The sequence below is a fragment of the Salmo salar genome, chromosome 21, assembly GCF_965601325.2.
Source record: "Salmo salar chromosome 21, fSalSal1, whole genome shotgun sequence".
NCBI lineage: Eukaryota > Metazoa > Chordata > Actinopteri > Salmoniformes > Salmonidae > Salmo > Salmo salar.
Window position 1 is genome coordinate 31,873,027 of NC_138311.1, and position 19,917 is coordinate 31,892,943.

Sequence of the window (19,917 nt, forward strand, 5' to 3'; positions counted from 1 at the left end):
TCTCGCAAAGACACGTCTCGCAAAGACACGGCGGTTGGAACCAGAAAATCTCTCACATTTGGACTCATCAGACCAAAGGACAGATTTCCACCAGTCTAATGTCCATTTCTCGTGTTTCTTGACCCAAGCAAGTCTCTTCTTACTGGTGTCCTTTAGTAGTGGTTTCTGTGCAGCAAGTTGGCCATGAAGGCCTGATTCACGCAGTCTCCTCTGAGCAGTTGATGTTGAGATGTGTCTGTTACTTGAACTTGAAGCATTGACTTGGGCTGCAATTTCTGAGGCTGGTAACTCTAATGAACTTATCCTCTGCACCAGAGGTAACGCTGGGTCTTCCATTCCTGTGGTGGTCCTCATGAGAGCCAGTTTCATCACAGCGCTTGATGGGTTAAAAGTTCTTGAAATGTTCCGTAATGACTGTCCTTCATGTCTTAAAGTAATTTTGTCATTTCTCTTTGCTTATTTGAACTGTTCTTGCCATAATATGGACTTGGTCTTTTACCAAATAGGGCTATCTTCTGTATACCACCCCTACCTTGTCACAACACAACTGATTGGCTCAAATGTATTAAGAAGGAAAGAAATTCCACAAATTAACTGTTAAGAAGGTACACCTGTTAATTGAAATGCATTTCAGGTGACTACCTCATGAAGCTGGTTGAGTGTGCAAAGCTGTCATCAAGGCAAAGGGTGACTATTTGAAGAATCTCAAATATAAGATCTATTTTGATTTTTTACCTGGATTTAACACTTTTTTGGTTACTACATGATTCCTTGTGTTATTTCATAGATTTGATGTCTTTACTATTTTTCTACAATGTAGAAAATAGTAAAAATAAAATAAAAACCCTTGAATGAGTAGGTGTTCTAAAACTTTTGACGGGTAGTGTATATCCAATAGTTAACGTACACTTTAAAAGCGGATCTGTTGTCACCCAAGTTGGTTAATGTATGTATACGTTTGAAAACCCGAGAACCAGGCTAAAGCTTGTGAGAAGAGTGTCCTCATTTGAATGAACTCACAAGTATGACCACACACATAGGCTACTTTAACAAAAGTTAAACATCTTTATTTGACTAATTGTGAATAGTTAGTGCTGAATAAATATGTGGAACAGCTGGGGATCCCCAAAGACAGGAGGGAAGCGGGGAGGAGAATGCCGGTGACCGATACTCTGGGATTGGGCTAAAAATATTATTTAGAACATGGAACGTACCTCCTGGTCTAGATTGTAATCCTCTTTGGAATTGAGTGCAAGTTTCACAGACATGTAATCCCCGCTTTTCACTGCATCACGCAGCTCACCTGAGGGACACACAGATTCACATCAGTAGTTGTCTACATCTATGTACATAGTGTGTGGAAGCGAGCAGTTCACGTACAGCCGATGTTGAGAGAAATCTGGGAAAACATGAGAAAGGGGGTAGACAACATATTAAACTATTAAATTACTAGAGGGGTTGTGTCATAAACCCTCAAAGTTCCAGAATGGGGTGAAAATGGCAAATCCAAACCAGTCTAATTGGAATTAATGGCAGTAGAGGCATAATCCAGATTTTACTTATGCAGGAAAATAAAAGAAAGACGTGATACAATTGAAGTCAGAAGTTTAAATAGACTTAGGTTGGAGTCATTAAAACTCGTTTTTCAACCACTCCATAAATTTCTTGTTAACAAACTATAGTTTTGGCAAGTCAGTTAGGACATCTACTTTGTGCATGACAAGTAATTTTTCCATCAATTATTTACAGACAGATTTCACTTTATCACAATTCCAGTGGGTCAGAAGTTTACATATACTAAGTTGACTGTGCCTTTAAACAGCTTTGAAAATGATGTCATGGCTTTAGAAGCTTCTGATAGGCTAATTGACATAATTTGAGTCAATTGGAGGTGTACCTGTGGATATAGTTCAAGGCCTACCTTCAAACTCAGTGCCTCTTTGCTTGACATCATGGGAAAATCAAAAGAATTCAGCCAAGATCTCAGGAAAAAAAATTGTAGACCTGGTTCATCCTTGGGAGCAATTTCCAAACGGCTGAAGGTACCACGTTCATCTGTACAAACAATAGTACGCAAGTATAAACACCATGGGACCACGCAGCCGTCATACCGCTCAGGAAGGAGACGCGTTCTGTCTCCTAGAGATTAATGTACTTTGGTGCGAAAAGTGCAAATCAATCCCAGAACAACAGCAAAGGACCTTGTGAAGATGCTGTAGGAAACAGGTACAAAAGTATCTATATCCACAGTAAAACGAGTCCTATATCGACATAACCGGAAAGGCCGCTCAGCAAGGAAGAAGCCACAGCTCCAGAATCGCCATAAAACAGCCAGACTACAGTTTGCAACTGCACATGGGGACAAAGATCGTACTTTTTGGAGGAATGTCCTCTGGTCTGATGAAACAAAAATAGAATTGTTTGGTCATAATGACCATCGTTATGCAAGGAGGCCTACAAACCTGACTCAGTTAAACCAGCTCTGTCAGGAGGAATGGGCTAAAATTCACCCAACTTATTGTGGGAAGCTTGTGGAAGGCTACCCAAAACATTTGACCCAAATAAAACAATTTAAAGGCAATGCTACAAAATACTAATTGAGTGTATGTAAACTTCTGACCCACTGGGAATGTGATGAAAGAAATAAAAGCTGAAATAAATCCCTCTCTACTATTATTCTGACATTTCACATTCTTAAAATAAAGTGGTGATCTAACTGACCTAAGACAGGGAATTTTTACTAGGATTAAATGTCAGGAATTGTGAAAAACTGAGTATAAATGTATTTGGCTAAGGTGTATGTAAACTTCCGACTTCAACTGTATATCAGAAATTGTGTAATAGAATTAGTGTCAACCTAAAATATTGTCATATAATTATAAATATGGGTTTTATACACATTTTCTGTATAAATAGCATCCAAAATATATGTAAACAGACCATACATTTCTCAGTACTATTATATAACAGGGCTCCCGAGTGGCTCAGTGGTCCCAGTGCTAGAGGCGTCACTAGAGACACCCTGGTTCGATTCCAGGCTGTATCACAAACAGCCGTGATTGGGAGTCCCATAGGGCGGCACTCAATTGGCTCAGCGTCGTCCGGGTTTGGCCGGTGTAGGCCGTCATTGTAAATAAGAATTTGTTCTTAACTGACTTGCCTAGTTAAATAAAGGTTACATTTAAAAAAATGTAAATACAATAATCAGTACTTTTACAACTTGTCTAAGTCGTATAATCAACTGATTTCAGTCAGTGTATGGCTGCGAATTGACTGCATTGTTTGAATGGAATGTTGGCATATTGGCAGTTAATTTGATAAATTAATGTAATCGTTCCTCTAAAACTGGTCTGTTAGCTAGCTTTTATCACAGCACTGGCAAACCATGGTTGACCAACTTCCTGACTAAAATGGCTGACCTTTTATACCACTATTTGAATGTTTATTCTAATTTTATGGTAGACACTTACTGGGAGATAGTGGTGGAGCAGAGAGAATCTCATCCTCTCCGTTCAAATGTTTCTGAAAGTCCTCCAGTGTCATCCAGTCCAAGTTGAGGTCCATTCCAAGGTTAAGAGAGGCTTGTCCTTTGTCTGTTAGTCACAAACCACATCAGTATTATTTCACATGGCCATTTGGAGGGTCTCTGTCCAAAAACAGCCCCTACCCCTAGATCTGAAAGGATTGGATAGGTGTATTGCTGTGGCGGTCATGATGATTGTCATGCAAACAACTGCGGGTCTCATTGACCGTTAATAAAAATAAACACGTTTAGCATCTCCTGGTTTCCACGCATAGCCTACAAGCCACTGATGCAGACAGTTGGAATATCTACATTTTAAAAAGTCTAATAAATCAATTTAATATAGCCTACACCATCACAACAAATCTATTATTTATTTTAGACAGGTCTAAAGAAATCTATGAAGAAAATGTAGCCCATTTCAGAAGAACAGAATAGCATATTCTGAGTTTTCCTTATGTTAGGCCCTGATCTGGCTATGCCATATGGCTGTGGGCTACACTAGCTCATTTAGCAGACAAGATTTGCTTAGAATTCCGTGGCATTATTTTATACTACGAAGAATACAATTGAACATAGCTAAATAAAATAGGACATTTTCTCCAAACGATTTCGGAGGGAGTGAGCAAAAAAACGTCATCAGTAGCCTGCACTCGAATAGCGAATGGAGGTTACATGCGGTTACGTTTTAATATGCAAGCATAGGCAGCATGTTCATAAGGTTAGGGGAAGCTTTCCTGAAGTAAATTGCCAAAATTATATAGCCTAATTAGCCTACTCCTGTCTACACAGAAATAAAATAATTCAAAATAGGCTACTAAAGCATGATTTGGATCATTAGCTTCTTTAAAAAATAAAATAAGTTGTGGATTATTTTAAATAGTATTGCCTTCAGTCGGAAGGAAAGGCAGTGTGCAATTTGGGCAGATTATTTTTGAGTTGTCTGAAAAGAGGCCAAACCAGACACATGGCAATATTTCCAAATACAATCACTGGAAAACATAGTTTGGAAAGCAAATTGTTATTGCTGTAAAGAGAAGAAAATGAAAATACTAAGTGTCTTTAAGTTATCAAAATCCTCAACTTAATTTAGTGAACAACAGTATATCCTATCTTATTGGCACCAGACACTCTAATGTACTTGTTCTCTTGCTCACTTGTGCACCTGGGCTTCCCACTGCTCTTTCTATTCTGGTTAGGGCCAGTTTGCACTGTTCGGTGAAGGGAGTAGTACACAGCGTTGTACGAGATCTTCAGTTTCTTGGCAATTTCTCGCATGGAATAGCTTTCATTTCTCAGAACAAGAATAGACAGTTTCAGAAGAAAGTTCTTTGTTTCTGGCCATTTTGAGCCTGTAATCTAACCCACAAATGCTGATACTCCAGATACTCAACTAGTCTAAATAAGGCCAGTTTTATTGCTTATTTAAATCAGCACAACAGTTTTCAGCTGTTAGCCTTTTAACAGGACAGCGGAGTCAATCACCACCTTCCGGAGACACCTGAAACCCCACCTCTTTAAGGAATACCTAGGATAGGATAAAGTAATCCTTCTAACCCCCCCCCCCCCCCTAAAAGATTTAGATGCACTATTGTAAAGTGGTTGTTCCACTGGATATCATAAGGTGAATGCACCAATTTGTAAGTCGCTCTGGATAAGAGCGTCTGCTAAATGACTTAAATGTAAATGTAAAATGATAAACTTGGATTAGCTAACACAACGTGCCATTGGAACACAGGAGTTATGTTTGCTGATAATGGATCTCTGTACACCTAAGTAGATATTCCATTCAATCAGCTGTTTCCAACTACAATAGTTATTTACAACATTAACAATGTCTACACTGTATTTCTGATGAATGTGATGATATTTTAATGGACAAAAAAAGTGATTTTCTTTCAAAAACAAGGACATTTCTAAGTGACCCCAAACTTTGGAATATGTGTGAAATTATCCTGTTGTAAAGCAAAGTAATGTGCTTAATATTAGGAAAGTTGATAAATAAATATAGTAGGCCTATCTTAAAGAAAGCTGATGGGATCCTCGTCTTTTTTAATAGAGGCCGCCATCAAAATTCTGTTTTCTCACACAATTGCATAGCCTATAGAAATGTTGCCGCAACATGAGTTCATGGGCTCTCGAAGTGTTTGATTAGATTTTCAATTACATAGTGATTAGAGGGACAATAGAGCGTTGAGTACCTGGCCATTAGCGACTGGTAGTTAGAAAGTTTGGTGGGCTATTAACGACCATCAGCAGCATCAGAGCAGCTTTGAGAAGCCTAGTTACTCTGACTAAACAGTCACGTGGAATTTGCCTGCAGTCATGATTCGTGACCGCCGGTATGGTGGTAATACGTAACAGCCCTAGGATAGGTGTAAGCAATATGGTATTTTTGTAATGGATGCATGTCTACACTGAGTGTGTGTATGTGTGTTGACTTTTCCATGTGAGATGGTTCTGTGGCGTACCAGACTTGTCAGCGCTCTCCAAGGCATCTTGATTGTCGTCGCAGGCAATGAAGAGGCGTGGCTCGCTGTCTTCCCTCCTCCTCCTCCTTCTGTCATCGTCTTGGGTCCTCCTCTCCAAGCGTTGAGCCTCCTCCCTCCGTTCCTCTCCGCCAAACTTTGACTTCTGGGCGGGTTCGTCCTCTGCCTCCGCCTTGTCACTAGTCTCCACAGCAGCGGGGCTCTGACTGGGCCGAAATGCTATTAGAGAGGAACAAATAATGTTAGTTAAGTGAAAATAAACAAATAAAAAGTTGGAATACGCAACAGGCATCATGTCAGTTAAAACGTCTTGGTTGAGTCACTATGTAGTGGCTGCGTCCACTACATTTATCGGTAATTCAATGAAAGCCCTATAGCACGTGTCAAACTCATTCCACGGAGGGCCCAGTCTCTGCGGGTTTTTGCTTCTCCCTTGTACTTGATTGATGAATTAAGGTCACTAATTAGTAAGGAACTCCTTACCTGGTTGTCTAGGTCTTAATTGAAAGGAAAAAACTTAAACCAGCAGACACAAGGCCCTCCATAGAATGCGTTTCACACCCCTGCCCGATAGTGTAAACTTAACAATGGAACTTGTAACTCTTCTTACCGTCTTTATGTTTGGTCTTGTCTGGCTCTGGCTTCCGAGCAGGTGACTCCTTTGTCGGCTTGGTCCTTTTTTCAACTTTCCCTATGAGCTGAAATTTTTACATAAATATATTTAAGATTTGACTTGAGGCAGCTTAAGATGAGCTGAAAGCCTAACAGTGAGGGCCTTCCCGCTGGCTATACCACCAGCATTGATTTACTAACCTCACTACAAGTAGTGCAAAGCTGCTTGGTTTACCTTCGGTGGTTTAGTGTTCTCTGCAGAGGTGGGCTGGTGGACCATCTGTTTGCGGGGAACGCGGTCCTTGGCCTCGCAGTTCAACAGGAACTTCTCAAACAGGTTAGTGGAGGTGGCTGGTTCCTTATCCCCGCACACTTCCTCTTTAGACTCCTCCTCTCGGGCCTTACTGGTGCTGGCCCCTGCACCAAAGGAGGATGAGGGGATTTTCGGTGGCGCAGAGGTGGCCTCCTGGCTCTTGCCCTTGGCCTTCTTGTGGACGTGGGCTGGGGTGTCGCTGGAGTCAGAGGTTGGTGTGGGCTCATCCCGGCTCTGGCTCTTGAAGGAGGCGAGGCTCTTGAGTTTTGCAAGGCCGCTTGTGGAGAGCGTGGGTGAAGTAGTTTCCGGCTTCTTACCTTTCCTGTCCTGAAGGAAGTCCTTGATGCCCTGCAATTTCAGTTCTGACTTTCCCTTCTTATTCTTGGGCTTGTCATCAGTGCGAGACTTTTCAGTTGGTGTGGTATCATCCGTCTGGGACTCAGATGGCCCCTCGCTAAGCTCCTCTTCTAGGGGGGCGGTGGCCTCATCTTCAGTGGACTCCAGATCACCCCTTTGATCCTTCTTTGTCTTTTTCTTCTTCCCTTCCTCGATGTTATCTTTTTTCCTATGCTTCCCTCCATCCTTGGCTTTGTCCTTCCTGTGCTTCTTGGAGGGCACGGGGGCTTCTTCCTCATCATCAGTTTCAACAAATCTCTTCTTGGAGTCGGACATCTTGGTATTGCGGCCCGGGGTCGGGGGAGGGGAAAGCTCCTCTTCATCAGACTCTGGTGCCGGACGAGGCCTGAAGTCCTCCTTGCGCTTGTCTTTCTTCTTTTTCCTCTTCTCTTTCGGGAGAAGTGCCTCTTCTTCTTGGGGCTTCTTTTTTTTCTTTTTCTTGACAGGCAGCTCTGTGGGCTTGTCTTTATCACTGTCGCTGTCAGAGTCGGCATCGAACACGTCACTCTTCATGGGCAGCTTCTACAGAGAAGAGGGGACATTCACATCAGCCATAGAAAGTGATATCAGTTACTCAAATGTATACTGAACAAAAATATAAACGCAACATGCAACAATTTCAACGATTTTACTGAGTTACAGCCAATTAAAATACATTCATCAGGCCCTAATATATGGATTTGACATGACTGGGCAGGAGCGTAGCCATGGTTGGGGAGCCAGGCCCAGCCAATCAGACTTAGTTTTTCCACACAAAAAGGCTTTATTACAGACAGAAATACTCCTCAGTTTCCTTAACTGTCTGGACAGCTGGTCTCAGACGATCCAACAGCTCCTAGGCTGGCATGGTTACAAGTGGTCTGCGGATGTGAGGCCGGTTGGACGTACTGCTAAATTCTCTAAAACGACATTAGGCGTCTTGTGGTAGAGAAAATAACATTAAATTCTCTGGCAACAGCTCTGGTGGACATTCCTACAGTCAGCATGCCAATTGCGTGCTCCCTCAAAACTTGAGACATCTGTGGCATTGTGTTGTGTGACAAAACTGCACATTTTAGAGTGGCCTTTTATTGTCCCCAGTACAAGATGCACCTGTGCAATGACCATGCAGTTTAATCAGCTTCTTGATATGCCACACGTGTTAGGTGGATGGATTATCTTGGCAAAGGAGAAATGCTCACTAACAAGGATTTGTATAAACAAATTGGTGCACAGAATTGGAGAGAAATAATCTTTTAATGCATCTGAAAAATGTTTGGGATCTTATTTCAGCTCATGAAACACGACATGTTTCTTTACATGTTGCGTTTATATTTGTCAGTGTAGTTAGTGTAAAAGTCAGTCCTAAAAATCAAAAATATTCCATCCCAGCAATTAGACTCACCAAGACTTTCTTATGGTGGCTATGATCTTCCTGGATAGGACTTACCATGCCCTTCTTAGCATCTTGGTCTTTCTTGACCTTAGCCTCTGCCAGAGCCCTCTTGTAGACCAGCAGCACCTCCCTGCAATCCTCCAGGTGGGCCTCAGGCTCCCAGGTGTCTTCGTCAGATGAGTAGTTCTTCCAGCGAACGCGGTACAGGACCTCCCCCTAAAGACAAGGACAAATACATGTGGGTGAGAGCAATATGAGAATGCTTGCTGGAAATGTTTTCATTGCAGAAAATGAAAACTGACTGTTAGGGTTTGGTGATATAGCAAATTCATTTGGATTTATGTATTTGCATGATATTCCAAAACGTCTGTATCACAAAAAACACATTCTTTTTGTGTGAGCATTTACAGTTGAAGTCGGAAGTTTACATACACCTTAACCAAATACATTTAAAAACTCAGTTTTTCACAATTCCTGACATTTAATCATTCCCTGTCATTGGTCAGCTAGGATCACCACTTTATTTTAAGAATGTGAAATGTCAGAATAATAGTAGAGAGGGATTTATTTCAGCTTTTATTTCTTTCATCACATTCCCAGTGGGTCAGAAGTTTACATGCACTTAATTAGTATTTGGTAGCATTGCCTTTAAATTGTTGAACTTGGGTCAAACGTTTTGGGTAGCCTTCCACAAGCTTCCCACAATAAGTTGGGTGAATTTTGGCCCATTCCTCGTGACAGAGCTGGTGTAACTGAGTCAGGTTTGTAGGCCTCCTTGCTCGCACACGCTTTTTCAGTTCTGCCCACACATTTTCTATAGGGTTGAGGTCAGGGCATTGTGATGGCCACACCAATACCTTGACTTTGTTGTCCTTAAGCCATTTTGCCACAACTTTGGAAGTATGCTTGGGGTCATTGTCCATTTGGAAAACAATTTTGTGACCAAGCTTTAACTTCCTGACTGATGTCTTGAAGTTGCTTCAATATATCCACATACTTTTCCTCCCTCATGATGCCATCTATTTTGTGAAGTGCACCAGTCCCTCCTGCAGTAACGCACCCCCACAACATGATGCTGCCACCCCCGTGTTTCACGAGGCTTGCAAGCCTCCCCCTTTTTCCTCCAAACATAACAATGGTCATTATGGCCAAACAGTTCTATTTTTGTGTCATCAGACCAAAGGACATTTCTCCAAAAAGTACGATCTTTGTCCCCATGTGCAGTTGCAAACCGTAGTCTGGCTGTTTTATGGCGGGTTTGGAGCAGTGGCTTCTTCCTTGCTGAGCGGCCTTTCAGGTTATGTCAATATAGGACTTGTTTTACTGTGGATATAGATACTTTTGTACCTGCTTCCTCCAGCATCTTCACAAGGTCCTTTGCTGTTGTTCTGGGATTGATTTGCACTTTTCGCACCAAAGTACATTCATCTCTAGGAGACAGAACGCGTCTCCTTCCTGAGCGGTATGACGGCTGCGTGGTCCCATGTGGTTTATACTTGCGTACTATTGTTTGTACAGATGAACGTGGTACCTTCAGCCTTTTGGAAATTTCTCCCAAGGATGAACCAGACTTGTGGAGGTCTACAATTTTTTTATTATTTTGATTTTCCCATGATGTCAAGCAAAGAGGCACTGAGTTTGAAGGTAGGCTTTGAACTCCATCCACAGGTACACCTCCAATTGACTCAAATTATGACAATTAGCCAATCAGAAGCTTCTAAAGCCATGACATAATTTCCTGGAATTTTCCAAGCTGTTTAAAGGCAGTCAACTTAGTATATGTAAACTTCTGACCCACTGGAATTGTGATACAGTGAATTATAAGTGAAATAATCTGTCTGTAAACAATTGTTGGAAAAATTACTTGTGTCATGCACAAAGTAGATGTCCTAACCGACTTGCCAAAACTATAGTTTGTTAATTAACAAGAAATTTGTGGAGTGGTTGAAAAACGAGTTTTAATGACTTCAACCTAAGTGTATGTAAACTTCCGACTACAACTGTATGTCCGCTTTTTCTCGTGTTGAATTTTTGATCTCGTCTCCTTCGCTCCTTCTGTGCACCTATCATTTACACCAGAGATCTGTATATAATGACAACATGCCCATGTCTCCGCCCTAACAACGGGAGTCATTGTCCCAATGACTTGGGCTTATTTTGGACAGATTTTGGCAGGAGAGAAACAGTCATCCTCTCTGTTTGCGCACACACATACTCACACAAGCCCCTCACAACAAATATGAGAGATCACTTCTTCCTCTCTGACAACTGGTTTGGTCCAACAGAAACAGTCATATGGACACTGAAACAGAGACATTATTTTACTGTAATAGAGAAGTTAACCTTTCTAATGATACCATTTTTATGTCTCAACTCTTCAAATTGCTCGCAGAGCAGATGTTACTAAAACAGGAGTATCAATGAACATTGATTCAGTTTGTCAGCTAGCAGAATTTTGGCCAAAGACTGTTATACTGGCTGTGTAGTCTGCTTTATAAATGTGCAATAAGCATAAAACAATTATATACAGGCGGTGTCAGAGGAAGGCCTTAAGCATTTTCAAAGACTCCAGCCACCCAAGTCATAGTCTTATCTCTGCTACCACACGGCAATCAGTACCAGAGGACCAAGTCTGGGACCAAAAGGCTCCTGAACAGCCTTTAACCAAGTCATAAGACTACTGAACAGTTAATCAAACGGCTACCCTGACTATTTGCATTGACCCCCTTTTGATTTGCACTGACTCTTGCACTGGTTCTATGCACAGTCACTGGCCTCTACCCCCACATATATTGACACCACACCAGGGATTCCATTAGGAGAATCTGGCACCCGACAGTTGACACGCAACATTTTAATTTACCGAATATTTGAGAAATTGACCAATCCCATATGCATTGGGTCCGTAAACTGATTAGGGCATCCACCCACGGTGTTCAGAATGACAGAAATCACATTTAGAATATGGTAATTCATATTAACAGAACATGCAAGTCAAGGATGCAACAATGTGCGGTTCTTCTTACCGAATTCTGAAGTGCACTTTGAAGATGTTAGAATAACAGTCCGCATTTACTTTTCCTCAGCCAACAAGACAAGTAATGAACAGCAAAATCACTTGAACATTTCAATCTACTATAGTAGAAAAGTTTAGGCTACGAATTATATTGGTCAGCTTGTCGAAGCCTATTCCAAAGCCGACTCTTGGACAGTTGTGGAACAACAGCTCCCAAATTCATACAACCAGTAGGCCTAGGATACATAATAAAATGTTAAAAAGCAATGAATCTGATGAAACAGATCAGAACGTTTAGCTTTAAATTGAGAAACTATTATTTCTTCACATTATAAACGTAGCCAGGTGCACAAGGCAGTAGGCTATGAGCGAATGTTAATTCCATAATGCAATTAGCAGGAAAACACCGTTGTCAAATAGGCACTGCACATGCAAGCGGTTTCATGTGACAGAGATGAAAATATCCATAAAAAAATATGAAAAAGAGGAGATCTAATACGCTACTTTGAAGCAAGGTAAGACATGCCTCATAATATGTATTAAAATGTTCAGGTTTCAAACAATTAAGTACTTTTTCAAAATGCATACCGCCTCCAGCTCATTGCAAAGTGATGTGTGACGTGCTGATGAAGCCAGTCTTCCGTTGCCATTTGATGCACTGTTCAAAACAACTGAGAACTCGGAAATCTCCGACTTCAGTGCTTTCAAGACAACTAACTGGTAACTGGGGAAAAAACAAGCTCCGAAAATCGTTTTGAACGCTCATCCAACTCGGGAACTCTGGACTCTTTCTAAAGCGTCGACTTTCCGAACTGAAGATCACTGATGTCATGATTTCACCTCGTATTTTACGAGTTCCCAGTTGTCTTGAAAGCACCACAAGATGCTGCAGCAGCAGCTCTTGTACCGTCTGACAGATTTTCCACTCAAAGGCTCTGTATGTTGTGCACGTGTGATAAATAGGATACATAAGAAATATACTGTACACTAACTGCAATTTAATTCCACTAGATTATGCAAATTAACCTAGACAGATAAGCATTACCAGTCACACGTTTTTACATCGACTGGTATATCCATCAATGAATAGGCTAAATAAGCAATAAGGCAGGAGGGAGTGTGGTATATGGCCAATATAACACAGCTAAGGGCTGTTAATATACAAGACGCAAAGCGGAGTGCCTGGATACAGACCTTAGCCATGGTATATTGGCCATATACCACTAAGCCCCAAGGTGCCTTATTGCTATTATAAGTTGGTTAGTAACGTAATTAGAGCAGTAAAAGAACATGTTTTGTCATATCTGTGGTATACGGTCTGTTATACCACGGATGTCAGCCAATCAGCATTCAGGACTCAAACCAGCCGTGGTATATTAGCCATATACCACACCTTCTCTGGCTTTATTGCTTAAATTCTATCGCAATGGGATTTTTTATTTTTCTGCCGGACAATTGGCCAGAGACAATTTTATCGCTTGTTAAATCACCTGTTTGGTGAAGTAGGCTGTGATTCAATGATAAATTAAAAGGCACCGCATCAATTATATGCAATGCAGGACAAGCTAGATAAACTAGTAATATCATCAACCATGTGTAGTTAACTAGTGATTATGTTAAGATTGATTGTGTTTAATAAGATAAGTTTATTGCTAGCTAGCACCTTACCTTGGCTCCTTGCTGCACTCACATAACAGGTAGTCAGCCTGCCACGCAGTCTCCTCGTGGAGTGCAATGTAATCGGCCAGAATCGGTGTCCAAAAATAACGATTACCGATTGTTATGAAAACTTTCAAATCAGCCCTAATTAACTTTTTAGGATAGTGGGCAGCATTCAGAATTTTGGATGAAAAGCGTGCCCAAAGTAAACTGCCTGCTACTCAGGCCCAGAAGCTAGGTTATGCATATAATTGGTAGATTTGGATAGAAAACATTCTAAAGTTTCTAAAACTGTTAAAATTATGTCTGTGAGTATAACAGAACTTATTTGGCAGGCGAAACCCCGAGGACAAACCATCCAGGATTTTTTTTTTTGAGGTGACAGTGTTTTCAATGGTTTTTCTATGTGGATCTAGATTTCTAAAGGCACATGTTTGCAGTTCCTATCGCTTCCACTGGATGTCAACAGTCTTTAGAAATTGGTTGATGTTTTTCTTTTGAGTAATGAAGAAGTATGGCTGTTCAGAACGAGGGTCGAGTCTAGTGTACTGTTGTGGTTGGGGCGCGTGACCTGAAAGTTCGCCCAACTTTGTTTTCGTCCGGTATTGAACACAGTTTATCCCGTCTCAAATTTTATTTATTATTTACGTTAAAAAAATACCTAAAGTTGTATTAGGAAAGTTGTTTGAAATGTTTGGATCAAGATTACAGGTAACTTATTAGATATTTTGTAGTCATGTTGCACGAGTTAGAACCGGTGTTTTTTTTTTATCAAACGTGCCAAATAAATGGACATTTTGGAGATATAACGATGGAATTTATCGAACAAAAAGGACCATTTATGATGTTTATGACACATAGAGTGCCAACAGAAGAAGATCTTCAAAAGGTAAGGCATGAATTATATCGTTATTTCTGGAGTTTTGTGTCGCGCCTGGCGGGTTGAATTATGATTGTCATGTGTTTGTTTGATGGGGTGCTGTCCTCAGATAATAGCATGGTTTGCATTCGCCGTAAAGCCTTTTTGAAATCTGACACGGTGGCTAGATTAACAAGAAGTTAAGCTTTAATTTGGTGTAATGCACTAGTGAATGTATGGAAGTTAAATATTTCGAAGAAGTTTTTTTGAATTTCGCGCTCTGCCATTTCAGCGGATGTTGTCAAAACGTTCCGCTAGCGGAACCCCTAGCCGTAAAAGGTTAAATCGGCCATTCCGATTAAATCGGTCGACCTCTACTGCCTACCGCAGGCCTCCCCTAACCCGGATAACGCTGGACCAATTGTGCTCCGCCCTATGGGACTTTCGATCACGGCTGGTTGTGATACAGCCCGGGATCGAACCAGGGTCTGCAGTGACGCCTCTAGCACTGAGATGCAGTGCCTTTGACTGCTGCGCCACTCGGGAGCCAAAAATCTGGGCAGTTATTCTAACATGCGGCGTGTGGATTTCAAGCTTTGGGGAAATTTTTCACCATAAAAATGCAGACTTATGTAAGATAGCCTACTATTCCTAATGTGATGATTAGATAATAACATAACTCAATCACTGTTGGCAAAAAGACTGTTCAATGCGTGTAATGGCTTGGAGTAGGCCTAGGCTATATCAAATACACTGACAAACAGATCAATAAAAACAACGTTGTCTGATCCATATATTAGGCCTACGAAAAGGGGAGACAAATACAATATGACGTCCCTCTAACCTGATGGAGGATATTAATGCCCTCTTTATCATTGGGCACCGACACAATAATCCAGACAGTGAATATGCACACTCACCGGGGATATGACCAATGTTCTCCGCTGGAGCTAATAAAACACAATACTTTTCGCTCAATTAAGTTGAGAATTTTGATCATTAAAAGACAGATTGGAGTCTTCATTGCCTTCTCTTTACAGCAATAGCCATTTGTTTTCCAAACAGTTATTCTGCGATTGTATGTTTAAATATTGCAATATTCCTGACTCTCCACTTTTCACTGACAGTCGCAACTCAACAATCATCTATACGGAATTTGCAGCACACTATGCCCAAATTGCGGGCCCTTCCGACTGTAGGCAATGCGATTTAAAATAAAGCTAATAATCTTCTGTGGCCAAATCATGCTTTCTGGTGTAGTAGCTTATTTTAAATTATTTGATTTCTGTATAAACAGGAGTAAGCTAATTAGGCTATATCATTTTGGCAATTTAATTAAATGTACTTTAAGGAAAGCTTAGCTTCCACTAGCCTTATGGATTCGCCGCCAATGTCTTCTAACATCTTCAAATTGCTCATCGAAATTCGGTAAGAATGACACATGCCGCTGTATCCAAGTTGCATGTTCTGTTACGATGAATTACCATAAACTAAATGTGATTTGTCATTATGAGAACCGTGGGTGCACGCCCTAATCAGGTTATGCAACCAATGCACATGGGTCCAGCACATTTCTTAAATGTCAGGTAAATTCAAACGCTGCCGATAAATGTCCGACATCACATTTTCCTGCTACATGTACATATTACCTCACCTCGTACCCCTGCACATAGACTCTGTACCGGTACTCCTTGTGTATTAACTCTGCATTGTTGAAATGGACCCGTATGTAAGCATTTCACTGTTCGTCTACAAAGCACGTGACAAATACATTTGATTTGACCCATGCCTACTCATAGACCGCTCCGTCTGAGACAAACACACATTCAGTTGAATGGCTGTGTTTAGCACTGTGGCACACAGCCAGTATTTTCAGTCCCCACCCTCCTATCCAGTGAACTGGGACAACAGAGAGCTCTAGTCAGAGGGAATAAGGGACAGGGGCTGCAGAGTTCTCTGACAATTTGAGAGACTTTGCTTGTTTGGATCATGTGAATAACGTGTTCTGGTTCAAGTGGGGTACAAGTGTGACTGTAGCACAGTGCATGGCTTGTTGTGATTATAAATAATATATTTATTTTTTTAAAGAGTCAGGTTGCTCTCTCCCCACTCCATCTTCCTCAGAGGCTTTGTTTTCCTTTCTCCCACTCTCATGCCTCAGCTCAAAAGCAGTTACATAAGAGGAACTGGCTGTGTGAATGACACCAGACCTCCCCCTATCCCTACACACACACCCCTCCTTCTCATTCAATATTGCCCTCCCCTCCGGAGCTTTGCTGGGGCTGGGTTTTTCACGGAATTGCTATTGAGCGACAATCACAAACACAAGCCTCAGACAAGCCTCTCTTTCTCCCGTTCTCTCTCCATTTCTCACACACACACACACACACACACACACTTGTTTGCAGAGGAGCCTTCTGGTCCATCTTGTGTGGCAACACAGCAGCTCTTTTCTGTGGTGTAGTGCAGGGTTCCCCAACTGGCCCATGGATGGTTTTATTTGGCCCCACACGTTTTTAGAGAAAAAAAATAATGTGTGTGTAATTTTTTGTTGTTGGACATAAGTTCAAGTATTCCCACGCATAATAAGAGAGACACGATGTGCTGGTATACAAAGGTAAGAAATGATTATGTTTTAGTCAAACATATCTGTTTGGGCTTCTTGTGGTCAATCTGCAGTCTACAAATGATTTGTAATTATGTTCCGGCCACCTGACCAATAAAAAAACAGCACGCGGGCTGAATCTAGTTGATGATCCCTGGTGTAGTGTATGTAGTACAGTGATCTCACCAGACTGAAATGTGGTTGCCATCTGTCTGATTCTCAGGGGACTTTACAAACCGTTCTCAGACAAGGGGAAGACAAACCCTAGCCAAACTCCAGTCCTCCCACCCCCTTTTCGCCAAAGTGTGCACTTCTTCACTTCCTCTGTTGTTCGCTCCCACTTGTTCACCCCGTCTTGATGGTTCGTCGCAATGGGTAGTGCGTGTGGCTCAGTACATCACTGGGGCCAAGCTTCCTGCCATCCAGGACCTCTATACCAAGCTGTGTCAGAGGAAGGCCCTAAAAATTGACTTCAGTCACCCTAGTCATAGACTGTTCTCTCTGCTACCACACGGCAAGCGGTACCAGAGCGCCAGGTCTAGGTCCAAGAGGCTTCTACCCCATGCCATTTAAAAAAAATAATAATAATAATTTAGAAAGTCAGTTAAGAACAAATTCTTATTTACAATGACTACCCCGGCCAAAGCTGGGCCAATTGTGCGCCGCCCTACGGGACTCTCAATCACGGCCGATGTGATGCAGCCTGGATTCGAAGCAGGTACTGCAGTGACGCCTCTTGCACTGAGATGCAGTGTCTTAGACCACTGCGCCACTCGGGAGCCCATCAAAAGGCTACCCAGACTACTTGCATTGCCCCCCCCCCCCCCCCTTGCACTGTTGCTACTCTCTGTTATTATCTATGCATAAGTCACTTTAATAACTCTACCTACATGTATATATTACCTCAATTACCTCGACTAATCGGTGCCCCACACATTCACTCTGTACCGGTACCCCCTGTATATAGCCTTGCTATTGTTATTTTACTGCTGCTCTTAATTATTTGTAACTTAATTTCTGATTTTTTTTGTTGATATTTTTCTCAAAACTGCATTGTTGGTTAAGGGCTTGTAAGTAAGCATTTCACTGTAAGGTCTACATATGTTGTATTCAGTGCAAATGACAAATACAATTTGATAATACATATAAAAGCATTGAATTGGTGTAAGAAATATGATAGACACTGTCTCTACACCAATGAATTTGGATCATTGAATGACTGCATACTTCTAAGAAAACATTACAATATTATAGTATTAGGATTACACTGTGTTATTGTGGCTGTCAATCAGGTAAAGTAGCTGGTCCATGTCAAACTAATATGCAGTTCTGCAACACTGAATAACCAGTGCAACCCAGCAAGAAGAGACCAGTGTCATGTTCTGCAAGGACACCTGGCTGTACCCACAACTCAAAGAAAGTCGACTCATTATTGTAGAACACCAAGACCTGTTCATTATTGTCATAGGCGTCAAAAGGAACGGTGTGTACCATTGTATTATGCACCGTGGGAAAAGGAGCGTCATTGCTAATGTATTTAGTAAGCTCGAAGATAGAACATGTCTAGAGACAGTGTCAATATATATGGCCAACATAACAAAAACAAAGATGACAGCAGAATATAGTTTTCTGCAGCTGCCTACTACGGACAGTTAAAGCTAGTTATGAGTTGGTTGTACATTTTTACATTTTTTTAAAACATTTTTGTCATTTAGCAGACGCTCTTATCCAGAGCGACTTACAGTAGTGAATGCATACATTTAATTTCCTTTTTTTTTTGTACACGAGTTAACACGGAGGGTTTGTTCTATTTGGCAAGTCTCTGCAAGTGGGACTGGCTGAAGTCCAGTGGATGAAAGAATAACACCAGTCTGTCTGGCCAAGCTTTAATGTTCGTGCAAAGAGGGGGGCGTCGGATGCCTGGGCAAAGTTGTGCAGCCATTGACATTTCCTTTGCGGTTGGCTAGTTAACTAACTGTTTATTTTATACATCAGTCAACTGTGCGTGGACATTTGAGCGTTTCTCTGCGTTAGCTAGCCATATAACGTTATTTAGTTTAATACAAAACGGTTCCTAGTGTTTATTGTTGTCATTGTCAAATTCTGTAGATTGCTAGCTAGCAGCAACGTTCAGTTAACAACAAGCTTGCTTTGTTACTGTACCTCCTCCGTTCGCATGTCAATAATCCTCTCCACTTCATAAACATCTTCAACCTCGTCTTCGCTGTCTCCAGCCTCTGGCTTTTCCGCCATTTTATCGTCACAGGAATAAACAACAATAATTATCTTATTATGCCTTCGCCGGTATTAAAGCCAAGCCCCGAGATAGCTAACTATCTACAGTACACGCTAGCAATTGTTATTAGCTTTGTTAGCCACAACAACTGTATGTTAGGCTAGCTGGTTAACTAACATTAAGGAGGGGGAGCTGATAGACTAGGCGGGCTGACTGAGTAGGCGGAAATACGTCTTCTTCGTGTAGTTGACTTCTTCTTCTTCGATGAGGCAGTTGGCATCCAATAAATGTTGTATTACCGCCACCTACTACACTGGAGTATATCTCCTTTTTACTTTGCTTGATTTTTTGGGGGATAATAATAAAGAAAAAATGAAAGAAGAAAACAATACCCTACCATCTAACCCTACACTCACAAAAAAAACACCACCCTACTCTATTATTTAAATGTATCTTACCTCAGGCCAACAGCCTGAAAGGACAGTACACCACCAACCAACACACCCTGTACCTCTTCTGCTGTCAAGTCTCGTACACCCAAATACCTCTCTGCAGCTACCACCACAACCTAAATGTTCTGCAACTTACATTCCATCCCTGCAGTACAGTTGATAACCATTGCTATAAATGCAACAACACATTCACCATGCTGACGCTATTCCCCCTCAGGAGACTGAAAAGATTTGACGTGGGTCCTCAGATCCTCAAAAGGTTCTACAGCTTCACCATCGAGAGCATCCTGACTGGTTGCAACTCCGCCCCGTGTGCAACTGGGTCCTAGACTTCCTGACGGGTAGGCAACAACACCTCCATTACCCTAATCCTTTACATGGG

The 19,917-nt window shown here is 41.5% G+C and overlaps 1 protein-coding gene across 3 annotated transcripts in view; it reads right to left on the bottom strand.

The window, feature by feature from the left end:
- LOC106582063 (M-phase phosphoprotein 8) overlaps positions 1–19,342 on the bottom strand; it is a 37,311-nt gene extending 17,969 nt beyond the window's left edge. For all 3 annotated transcript variants that reach the window (XR_001323236.3, XM_014164767.3, XM_014164765.3), the window contains exons 1-7: positions 19,011–19,342; positions 8,763–8,924; positions 6,860–7,855; positions 6,623–6,710; positions 5,995–6,231; positions 3,471–3,593; positions 1,215–1,303 (exon numbers count right to left, since the gene is read on the bottom strand). Coding sequence is in view for 2 of the 3 variants with exons in the window: in XM_014164767.3 (XP_014020242.1) it covers positions 1,215–1,303; positions 3,471–3,593; positions 5,995–6,231; positions 6,623–6,710; positions 6,860–7,855; positions 8,763–8,924; positions 19,011–19,100 (1,785 nt within the window). In the remaining variant the exon portion in view is untranslated. The remainder of the gene's footprint in view (positions 1–1,214; positions 1,304–3,470; positions 3,594–5,994; positions 6,232–6,622; positions 6,711–6,859; positions 7,856–8,762; positions 8,925–19,010) is intronic.
- Positions 19,343–19,917: the final 575 nt, after the last annotated feature.